The 12,336-nt window shown below is 41.2% G+C and overlaps 1 protein-coding gene across 2 annotated transcripts in view; it reads left to right on the top strand.

The window, feature by feature from the left end:
* Window positions 1-6,255: 6,255 nt before the first annotated feature.
* Window positions 6,256-12,336, top strand: part of fam120a (family with sequence similarity 120 member A) — a 33,552-nt gene continuing 27,471 nt past the window's right edge. For both annotated transcript variants that reach the window (XM_087840470.1, XM_087840471.1), the window contains exons 1-4: window positions 6,256-7,038; window positions 8,144-8,390; window positions 8,475-8,557; window positions 11,401-11,529. In XM_087840470.1, the coding sequence (XP_087696596.1) occupies window positions 6,565-7,038; window positions 8,144-8,390; window positions 8,475-8,557; window positions 11,401-11,529 (933 nt within the window). In that variant the 5' untranslated portion in view covers window positions 6,256-6,564. The remainder of the gene's footprint in view (window positions 7,039-8,143; window positions 8,391-8,474; window positions 8,558-11,400; window positions 11,530-12,336) is intronic.

Raw genomic sequence — 12,336 nt, forward strand, 5'->3', positions numbered from 1 at the left:
AGAACAAAAGGGAAGATTTGTATTGTTTCTACCTGTTTGCCTGGATGTTCTTTTCAGTACTTCTGTTTTATTTATTTTTTTCACTCGCTTTCTGTGAGCCAGTTCGCCTCTGTTTTCTCTGTTTTCAATTTCTGTGGTATTCTGTCATTCAGTCAGCAGAAATTCCTGCAGGGCCAAGCATGCAACAAAACACTGTGAGGGGGATTTACCGGCCATGCATTAGCCCTTTAAAGCATGAATAAATGTCAAAAAGTTTAATGGTATACAGTTAGTGAAATTAAATACATGAATATCATTTATATGTGATAAATATCATTAGCTTAAATTCAGATTCAAATATAACTCTAACCATGAGCACCAGCCCACCACAGTTCTTTACTGAAAACGTACGCAGCACACCAAGCTAACCTGTTACTCCTTCACGAAACCGCCGAGCGTTTTCATGCGACTGCTGAGTAAGGCCTCGGTTTGTTTTCTGCAGGACTGTTCACAATATGAAAACAACTTCACATCATGCACAGATCTGTTATCTGATTTAAAACATCAGGACATTACACGAAAGCTTTAAATTTCCACTTCATCAAATGTCACTGAGCAGTCCTTACTTTACCATATCTAACCTCTCTTCTTCCGTCCTGTCTTCCCCCTCTCTGGACGCCGTCTCTGAGTGAAGTTAGCTCTTTCTTCTCTTTCCCTGTGAAACACAGCAGCAACACATTGTGTGACAAACTGCACACAAACAGTTTGTGTGTTTGCTGTTAGCAGATAGAAAGTTTACATTTGAAATGACCTGGCTCCATTTATGCTCTCTCCTATCTGTAGCGCTGGCTAGATGCTGACATAAGGAAACCACAAATTCTAGAAATCTGCACCAAAAACGAGGTTCCAGATCCACTTTAATCCTCAGGATGGTGTCATAAATCAGTTTGATGTTTGCAGGCTTCCAGTGATGGCAAATAAAAGCTTCCCTCTAATGTGTTAAACCTAAAGTAACAAGCTTGTTGTGAAAATGTGGGGAGTGGAAAGTAAAGATATTTGTTTAAAAATGTAGTGAGTGAAGTAAAAAGTTTAGAAATGAATAAAAACTCAACCAAAGATAATTCAGAAAATTCTACCTAAGTACAGTAACAAAGTATTTGTACTCCATTACTTGCCCTCTCTGTGAATGTGTTACACAATCTTCCTAAAAATCATCCCAGCTAATTCAGCTCAAAATCAGACGCTGCAATGCTCAGAGGAACTGCAACAAACTCAAAATCAGCTGCACTGCCATTAAAACGTATTTTTTCCCACTTCCTGATTTCTTAGTTACTTTGTTTGTTTGTTTTTTTGCATATTTGTCCCATTTAAGTGTTTCAAATTTTAATATTAGACAAAGATAACCAGAGCAAATAAAAATTCAGTTTTTAAATGATTTCATTTATTAAAGGAAAAAACCATCCAGACCTGCCTGGCCTCATGTTAAAGGTTAAAGTTAGATAAAGACACATATGAGTTGTTTAGAACGGTTGCCTGGAGAAAGCCTTACCGAGGTCATTATTAGGGATGTGTGCAACACGACAACTGGACTAGTCGCACATAAATGACCAAAAGCCAGTATATTATTATTTTCTATATGTTATACAGGCATTTTCCGTTAACACTAATAAAATTAAATTATGGGTGATGGAAATGAGCTTTTTCTGAATCATGGACGGGCTCTCCCTTAGCGTGAGGAGGTCAGTCATTTGGGAGCGACAGAGTAGAGCTGCTTCTCCTCCACATCGAAAGGAGCCGTCTGAGGCTGTCACCTCCTGGGTAAGAGATCGCATCTGTCGGATGGCCGGGGAACCACTTGATGTTTTTCCGGATAAGCTGGAGGAGGTGGGGAGAGGGAGCTCTGTACTTCCCTGCTTTGCCTGCTGCCCCCGTGACCTGACTTCAGATAAGATAAGGAAAATGACTGGATGACCTTGAGGTGACTTTTGTTGTGATTTGGCGCTATATAAATAAAATTGAATTGAATTGAATGACGTATGTTTTGTTATTTTAAATTCAAACTTTTATTGAAGTGGTTATTATGACTTTTAGAACAACGTGGATCATCTATAATTGACGGTAAGTAGTAAGTAGTTTTTTTATGTGGTGCTTTTCACAGACATCACAGTCACGAACAATTCAAACACAATATCAAAAGAATAAAGGCCCGATTAAACAGAAAAGTTTAGTTGTTTTAAAAAGAAAAAAGACTAAGAGGCTACAAGAAAATATAAAATTAAACTTGTTAATTAGACATGAGTGTTTACCAGACAAGCAAAGTCACAAAAAATCCTACTGGCTGCGTTTTAGGATAGTTGAAGCTGGTGTTTAACCCACACTGGAGATTAAACATCAGGATATTTCAGTCTCTGCTGCTTCAATACTGGACCTTATTTGAAAAAATCTATTTTGAGTTTCTTTTCGTTCCGTTTGCGTTACAGTGAAATACTACTGTTAATGGCGTAATCGTTATATTTCTGTCACTGAAGCGTAAAAACATTTTTACACCCTGAAGTGATTGTTAGACATCCGAGTCATTACAGAACAGGAACTGGCTTTAGGGTGGTATGCTGTCTTTCCTAACTGTGGCCTGTGTCAAATAGTTAACCTTTTACCACCCACTCTTCAGCATTTTGAACTTTCCCTTTAAAGCTGCTGGTAGTATATGTGGTGAAAAACACAGCACTGCAATGAAATGAATGAACAAAAAGACCTTTAGAGAGGCCACTGTTCAAAAGATGGGGAAGATTATTTTCAATCAATACATGTTTTACATCTCTGTAAGCTTTTGTTTTGTCTATGAAGTTGGGCGAGCAACAGTTCTGCCAGATTTTCTCACAAATTATGAGATGTTCATTCAAATTTGATGCATAGCTACAATAATTTTTGATTCTTTTGATACCTGCTGGCTTTTCCTCTGAGGCACTTTTACCTTCTCTATTCTCTTCTTCCAGTTTGCATTGCACTTTTTCTTTTGATCACTTGGCTGGGAGTTAGCAAGTGGTTCCAGACAAGCATGAAAAGCTACAGGCAACCATAGAAATCTGCTAGCAAACAAAGCAATCACTGATCAGCTGATCTCACCCACCGAGTGCCAACAACCTCCAGAAACAGCTGCCAAGCCGTCGGGGAATACACATTTCCCTAGAAACCAGTGGTTGTACCACGTCTAGTATATGGTGGACAAATCTAGAGCTATGTGTGCATCGTATTACACCAGAAACCTTATAGGTTATGAAATGATTTAACCACATGGAACGCAAGACACTGTGTCATTGTGTAACAAAAACTAAAATGGAAAACTGAATGTAGAGCTACCTTTAGCAACAATAACTTGAAGTGTTTTGTGTCAAATGTTTTTGTGAAGGAATTTTGTCCCTCTCGTATTTACATCGTTGCTTCAGTTCGTTGGAGTGTGCATGGATGAGGAGGACCTCATGGTCAGCTCAAAGGTCCTGCCTTACTAACTGTGTGCATGCACGTGAATGCAAATCAGTGATTTATCAATATTTATGTACCTAAATTTGTTTAGATTTGTACTTTATGAACAAAATTAGAAGTTCCTCTGACCATCTAGATCAACCAATGATGGCCTGGTGGAGTGAAAGGTGTAAGCTTGAACCTTTTCAGTCTAGATATTCCAGTATTGCTTATCTCATTTGATCTTATCTTAAATTCACATTGTTTATATCATTGCTTGATGTTGGTTTCTTCTTTTTCTTGTAGTTTAGACAGGTTCACACATCACTGTGAGTGCTTCAGGGGAAACAGTATTCACAACCTTCGTTATTTTAACCAGAACCTCGAAACACTCAAAAGTTGTTCCTTTTCTGGCTTCCTCTTCGGACAATTATTTCAGCTTTTTTCAGTCAGGACTTTCTATGACTTTCCATTTAGAGGTGCGTGCTTCTGTCTTACAACATCGTCACTGCTTTATTTGCTTCATCTGAAGGTAAATGAATTTGCTCATAGAGAGCAGATTGTGGTTGTGCAGATTGTATGCAATTGGTAAACAGGTACAGGGCTATTGGTTCAGACTGACTCTGATTTATTAACATGTTAATGGTGGTAAGAACAATATAGGACAGATCAAAGAGTCATTTTGCTTTCACACTTTGGTTTTTTGTGCAGTTTAGCAACATTGTTGAGCACATATTAGTAAATGCGCTCCATAGTTCCAGAAGTCCAGTTGTTTTCTCCCAGCAGCCTTCCCAAACAAGCCTCTTGGAGCCATTAGAGGAACTGCAGTTTTTGGTACTCTGACACTGGCTTCAGCTTCAGCCCGAAGGTTTGCTAATGGGGAGTACATCAGTCTCAACACAAGTTTCAGTTTTAATATATTGTTGTATGGTTTGAATTTTACTACTAATTCATATTCTTAACAACTCACACTGAAGACTTAGTTTGGCAAAAACATTGCCGTCCAGGATAGTGTAAGTCCAGCGATTGTAGTTTACATTGTGAGATTTTAAAGGACCACGTGACAAGCTACAAAGGGTTGCAAACATAATAACTTCGTAGTTTTTAGACTTGTGATACGCAGAAAAGACAAACGTCTCAGCCAAACACAGAAATGACTGGGCCTGGAATCAGTGGGTCAATATCAAAAAGTGCTGAGCAAAAAGGAAGAGTATTTATATTCACTCTATTATAAAACTTACAACATATAATATAAAAGAAGACCAGGATTACAAACCTCTTAACATCCACCAGGTTGCTGGAAACCCAGGGTTGAGTTTAGTTAACCACCTCTTTCTACAGTATTTGAACCTTTCTGAAATGTAATGTGTAGATTCTAATAAAATGCCTGTTTAACCTAACCCTTTACCAGTTAACTTTGTAACCACTAAGGATTATGGCCACTAAGACCCTAACCCTAACCTGTCACCTAGTTACCTGGTTAAGAGGCTAAGGGGGAGAGGGCTCACAAACATTTCCAGCTCATCGATAGATAAATGAGTATTTACTTGGAAATGCAAGTGAAATTCTCATGCGTGTTAATGACAAATAAGAGTGTATTAGACTGCTCACACGTGCAGTTACTGATTGGATGCCGCCCTCTGTTGACACTGAACGGAAATGACTTTTTCCCCATATTTTGGCTGCTTTTTCACTCTTAACCAAGCGGATATGTTGTGAACATCTGTATTTATACGTTTCCGAATCATTGAAAGATCATTTAAAAGCATGTAATGCTGTAAGTTCACTGCTTCTTTTAAACCTTCGCTCTAACACCTGTGCATTCAAGAAAGATAAGGAGAAATTCGGGATTAACTGTTAAGTTAAACCAAGTAGTTCACAAGGCTTCGTAAAACAATGTCATTAAACCCTGTTGTATCATTCATTAACACATTTATTAATGCATTGTTATAACAAGCTGGTGAGAGGGTGGTGGACTTGTCGATAATAACCTCTGAATATGGAAATAGCTGTCATTTCTAGATCGGTTGTTACTTCTAACACGTTTTCATGTAGCAGATGGAAAACTGCTATCAAGAACACTATTCTTGCACATTGTACAGAGACTCAACTTTGCACCTTCGCTCACCCCCTCCCTCCACAAATCAGGAAGGAACGCTTTTACACCCAAAGAGTGAAACTTGCCAAGATAGTTCACATCCAACCTTGAGACAGTTCTCAAGGCTAGCTTCTGTCCCATTAGCTTTTGCAGCTCAACACCAACCATTGTGTTGAGTCTTTAACTCAACACATTTCAGCAGTAGGTTTTAAAAATGTGACATTTTGATTCCCAATCTCACTGCTTCTAGCTTTTATACTAAAGAAATAGCCACACTCATCTAAAAACTGGAGCGGTAACCTTAACATAACATCTATCTCTACCCTAAACTCACAAGATAATGAAACAGACAAACTGCAGTCTGGAGCAACAGTCACAGAGTCATGAAATAAAATAGCCATCAATATATTTGGATTGATATCGCATCTTTTAAAAAAAATTTTTAAACAGAACTACCTTCCACATCCATATTTTTCACTTCTTGACCAAATCTGATCACAAATCTACAGAGCTAACGGTCATGTTTCATATACAGTCTCTGTATAAAAGGTCTTTAATTTTCTGATTTTATTATTATTATTTTTAATTCAGGCAAACAATAACAACAACAACAATAACAAACAAACAGCGAAGCACCGACAGTGTACTCTCTTGCTTCTCACGTGTGCCTCTCGAGCCTACGTGCCTGTGCGTCATATCGTCACGTGCTTTCCCTCTTGCTCTCCTCCGGTACAGACTAAGGATCGCAGTCATGGCTCCGTGAAGCGACACATGGCATCTTGAAGCCATGAACCAAATGAATAAACACAACAAACAACAACAACAACTCACCGGAAAGCGGACACATTTAAATAGCAGGCGTGTTTGATTTCATTTGTAATCACAGCAACTCCGGTAATACCTGCAGCTAGCAGTCAGTCACACTGGGGGAGAGGCGCACTGCAACCTCCCCCGGTTTATTTTCCTATGATAGTCAGCTTTCTTTACCGTCACTTTTAAGTTTCCGTCTTTTCTAAGAGAAGCTCGACATGGGTGTGCAAGGTTTCCTGGAGTATATTGAGAAGCACTGTCCCAACGCTGTGGTGCCGGTGGACCTCCAGAGGTTGGCCCGGGGGAGTTTGGTTGGAGGTGGCCGGCAGAAACCCCCTCAGAGTCCGCTTAGGTTGCTGGTGGACGCCGAGAACTGCCTCCATCGACTCTACGGGGGCTTCTACACCGACTGGGTCTGCGGGGGCCAGTGGAACCACATGCTGGGCTACTTGGCCGCCCTCTCCCAGGCCTGCTTCAACGGGAACATTGAGCTCCTGGTGTGCTTCAATGGCGCCCTGGAGAAAGGCCGTCTTCACGAGTGGGTCAAGCGGCAGGTGAACGAGAGGCAGACCGCTCAGCAGATCATCAGCCACGTCCAGAATAAAGGCACCCCACCGCCCAAAGTCTGGTTCCTGCCTCCCGTGTGTATGGCCCACTGCATCCGACTTGCTCTCCTCAAGTTCCGCGTCGGGGTGAGTGGAAACTCGGCCCGGCAGTGTCTGCCTGTTGAGCTGTGGACACAGCCCGAGTTAGCCTGCTAGCTGCCCACCATGTCACCACAGCATCCTGACCCACGATACGATGCTGTTCCCACACTTAGACAAGTTCTAACCTGCTGTGCGAGGGTGGGTGACTGGTATCCAACAGGTTGCTGGCCTGAGTCCCAGTTCAGATGCTGCCCCCCTCTGTCAGCGATCACTGTTTGTCCCCTGACAGAAGTAAACAGAGTGAACACAAAGATGTCCAGACAGGTTTGGCATAAACGAACAAGTCCCTGTTTCACTGGAAGAACGTAACTTCATGGCTGAGGTTTAAATAATCTTAAAACAAACAAACGACTAACTGTAAAGATACATTCGGCTCAGTTAATAAAACGATGAGCTGATGAGATGAAGTAGAAAGTTGTGACAGTGTCTCTGCCTCCACCTCAGCTGTGATTCCCGTCACACGGCTGCTCGATTTGTTGGAATCTGGTAAATTAATGCAGTACGCCACAACTTCACACTTACATTTAAGACTTGTAGTGTGTGTTCTTTTTAACACACACACCAAAAATAAAGCCCTAATTTTACCTGAGGCACAGACCTGTAGGTCGTTGAGGTCAGAAACATGTTTTCTGGCTCTTCAGAGCAATGATAGCTTATTTAATCATTGCACTAAGTGATGTGTTGACAATATGGATCTTTCTTTTAGTAGCCTGTTCAAGCGTGACCACAAAGCAGGCAGCAAAGTGAACGTGAAAGTGTTGTGGTTACAGTGATTCTGCTGTAACAGTGAATACAGACACGGTACACGTTTATTATAAGGCTGTAACATGACAAAAAGTAATCAAGTTGTGTTTCTATTGTAATTTTCGGTCTGCCTACAGGATGATAACAGTGAAATAATAAAAACTAACTAGGAATGAGGAACTCCAGTGTGAAAACTTATGAGCAGACTCACCAAGCAGCTCACGAATGTGCTCCTCGATTGTAGTTTTCTTCCTGTGCATATTCTTTGAGTGCTTTAGCACACTGGCGTCTGTAAGGAGGTTTGTTTTGAGGCATTAGCTCAATTCTTGTCTGCGGCTCTCCTCAGGTTGTCCAGAGTGTGGAGGACCACCACCTGGAAGTGATAGCCTTATGCAGGAAGAGTGGCTTCCATGGTCTGGTGGCTTACGACTCGGATTACGCCCTGAGCAATATCCCATACTACTTCAACGCCCACATCCTCAAACTGAGCCGCAACGGCAAGAACCTCACCACCAGCCAGTACCTGATGCACGAAGTGGCACGGCAGCTCGATCTCAGCCCCAATCGTTTTGTCATTTTTGCATCGCTTTTAGGTTAGTGTTGTAGTTTGAGCAAGTAATGTTGGTGGGAGCGTTTGCCCCGGTGAGGCTGACTGATACACGTTTTCTTTTTAACAGGGAATCACTTACTGCCTGATGAAGACTTGGCTGCCTTTCACTGGAGCTTACTTGGTCCAGAGCATCCCTTAGCATCTTTGAAGGTAAGAGCTGCGAGAGTTGTCGGCCTTGTGCTTAAATATTATGGTTACTGGTCATTTGTTTGCTTGTGCAGCGCACATCCTTGACTGATGGGAAGGAAAAGTGCACGTTTTGCATTCAAAGATATGGTAGCAAGCGCCAGCGACGCCTAGACTGAAGTAGCTACCAGCAACAGCGCAGGATCTCATTGATTGATTGACCTGGTAGAAAACAGAGGCGTTACCTAGGCAACTGGACCCAAATTTTAATCACCAGTTATTAGTTAGTCGTTATTGGTACTCGCGTCTATGTGACATCACCCATTTGAGCACACCCCCCTTCAGACCAGTAGATGTGTTTGCATGGACTCGTGTACTGGTTATAATAAAGTTTTTGAAGTATGTAGTTGTTTCGTTAGCGCATGTAAACATGATCAGATTATTTAAAAACTTTAATCGTTCTTTTTTGGTTTTGTTAAACCTGGATTTGGTAACGGGACTCCAGGTCCAGTCTCCATGTAAGTCGGCTTTAATTTGAGCGTTTGGCTCTCAGATTATTGCACATACACTGACCTTTATGTTTAATGTAAATTAACTAAAACTTCTACTACAAGTCTCATTAACCCAGTCACACACACATTCATACAGTGTTTTTATCTAGCACTTACACTCACACCAGAGGCAATTCTGGGTTCACTGTCTTGCCCAAGGACTGTTCAACTCATGGACTGGAGGAGCCAGTGATCAACCCGCTCTGAGCCACAGCCACTCGCCGTGTTTAACATCACTGCTGTCATAAGGAAAAGCACACTTAGGCTCCCTTTTATGATGCTATCCTGGTATTAGTACCAGCAAGTATCAGCAGCTGCACTCAGGTAATAGTTATAGGTACATCTACCTATTTGTTTGTGTTTCTCGACATATCACACCTGCCTAAACTAACATCACACAGTTACCAGGATACTAGTATTTATTATGTACACATGCAGAACCCAGACATCTGTTTTCCGTGTAAACAGCGTTTCGCGTATATGAGCTCGGATAAACCTCATAATCTGCATACCCGGGTCCATGAAAGTCACAGGAACCACAGTGCTGTGTAGAAATATCCAGAGCATTCACATTCAAACAGGCATGTGCTTCATGAGTTTTATATCTGTTCTGTCACAAAGCTTGTTGTATTGATTCTGATGGCGTCTGTGTGACCGTCCCACAGAGTGTTTCAGAGCCATGTTTTGCAGGATTGGAAATCTTCAGTCTATGCAGTTTGACACGGACAAAACCTCTTTGCTCAAAATAACAGTCTTCTCTTTCATATAGTAATGAAGCTGTCAAAATGCTCTCAAGTTGACAGCACACGATTCAGATTCTGTTTGTGGTGCTGCGGATGGGCGAGTTCACTTGGACGTGTATGGATGTGCATGTGATAAAAGATGACATGCAAAGTTCTCCTCTTTGTTTGACACATAAATGTCAGCAGCCTCACTTTCATCAATTCCAACTTAAGTGAGTTCATTGTCGTGGCACCAGAGAGTCTAATGAATAAAGTTCACTTGACACTGTTACGGTGGAATGATTCACAACATAAAGCACAATCTAAGCTTTTTGTACACGAGTGTTACAGTAGTCAACATTTCAGTTTGATGTGGACATACTGCAGACACATCTAGGGCTGCCACAAAGATTATTTTGATAGTCAACTAGTCACCGATTATTTTTGTGATTAGTCGACTAATCAGATCATCATCCATTGGACGTAAAACATACAGCTTATTGCACCAGCAGCATCTGCTCTTATATAACTATCATTAGCTTACAGCTTTAAGTGTTTAAGGTCTGTGCTGACTAAAAATAAAGACAAGATGATAGTTTATTAAATTTTAATGAAATTTGCAGATTGTTTTGGTGAAGTTTAACAAACTCCTTGCTATCTAAAATATAACAGGACACCAGAGTAAATTCTCGAGCATCTCACACTTCTGATAATCAGTTGTCTGCTTGACGTTTATTCAGCTGTGTAAAAACTATAACTTTAATCTCAGCCAAACCGATTTACTCAGGAACAAATAAAATACTAAAAAAGCCAAACAATAACATTTTGAAGTTATCTAAGTGACTTATATATATTTAACCTGAGTAGCGAAAGACGGCGGTGGGTTTGAAAACGATTTGCAGGGAGTCCGGTGTTCTCAGCGGCTCTAGTGAGCCTAGCCCCCGGCTAACTATCGAGCTAGTGGCTAACAGACGTCTCCGAAAACGTCGGAGCGCTTTTGAAAATATGTGGTGTCTTGATAAACTGAGCAGATATTTGAGGTTTACACAGCTACATTCTCGCCTGAAAATATGTTAAACGTTTATTTTGTGACCCAGAAAGAATAATAAGAGTAATATTAAAACTAACTAGCTGCCGCCATTGTTGTAAACTGAGCTGGGCTGCGCTATGAATTCTGGGACACAGCTTCTTCTTCTTCTGGGTTTAACGGCAGCTGGCATCCTTGTACATGCAGTGCTGCCATCTTCTGTTTCAGTCCGTTATTACACTCTTAAATCCTACTACTTATTCCTGCGTCTTTTGGGATCTTACAAAGCTTCAAACGACGCGTCGACTATTAAATCAGTCGTCGACGATTTTAATAGTCGACGTAATCGTGACTAGTCGACTAATCGTGGCAGCCCTACTGCAGACACATCTGAACATGTTCACAAACCAGCAGACACTGCTGAGCCTGAATCCTTCTCAGATGTACTTTACTTACAGAGGAAGAAGACACTTTTACTTTTGACATAAATCATTTGTACTTATTGATTCGTGACCGTGAAGGGTTATATAAGCTTTGGCTGCGTTCAGGACAATCTGTCTGCCACAGGTGCGTGCCCATCAGCTCGTGCTTCCTCCCTGTGATGTCGTAATCAAGGCCGTGGCCGACTATGTCCGCAGCATCCCCGACATCACTGACCTGGAGACCATTGGCAAGGACATCTTCAAGAATTCACAGGTATGAACTTTCCAAAAGCCCTTTGAACAAAGTTTGAATGTTTTGCTCCACCCTGTCATCCCCTCTACCTTTGGTAATGCAAACAGTGAGATATTTACAGATTCATATGATAAATGATTTAGCTTTACGGTAAGTGGTTGGACCAGCTAAAACAGTATACTGCATTTGACTTATTTTCACCTCAGAGCTATAGTTCTGTTACTCACCTTTTCTGAAAATCTTGTGAATGCAATAACGTAGGACATTCATACTGCAGGTGTATCTGCTTGGAAGCTGAAGGGTAGCAGTGGCAGTTTCATATGTTTAAAATTCGTCCTCATGTAGTTCGCCCTTCCTCATACACAGCCAGAGCTCGGGGGAAAAGAAATGATATAGATGAGATAAATGAGCGGTTCTCCCAGTGCAGTCACATTAACCTCAAACCAGGCAGAAATATCTTTCTTCTGTTTTCTACCAATCAATGATGGATCAGTGAAACTGCTCCACAAACACTAATTTGAAAGCATGTGGGACTGAACCTGTGTTTATCAAGTTTTGCTTATGTGGTTATGAAACGCGACACTCTAGTGAAACAGATTCGATTTATTGTGAAGCTCCAAATGACGACATTTAATCCCGTCAGTGAGCTAAAAATCCCTTTGATTTCCAGGCAGTCACAGTTGATCCTGATCAGCCTTTAATAAATCCAGTTCACATCATGTTAAAGTGATTCTTTGGGACTTTGAATTGACTGAGCAAGAAAAAACAGCCGTGAACGGGTCATGGAGCGAGAGCCAGCTAAAATGATCATGTGACAGTTTTCAGATG

This window comes from Neolamprologus brichardi, chromosome 5 (genome assembly GCF_056152115.1).
Source record: "Neolamprologus brichardi isolate AB-2024 chromosome 5, ASM5615211v1, whole genome shotgun sequence".
NCBI lineage: Eukaryota > Metazoa > Chordata > Actinopteri > Cichliformes > Cichlidae > Neolamprologus > Neolamprologus brichardi.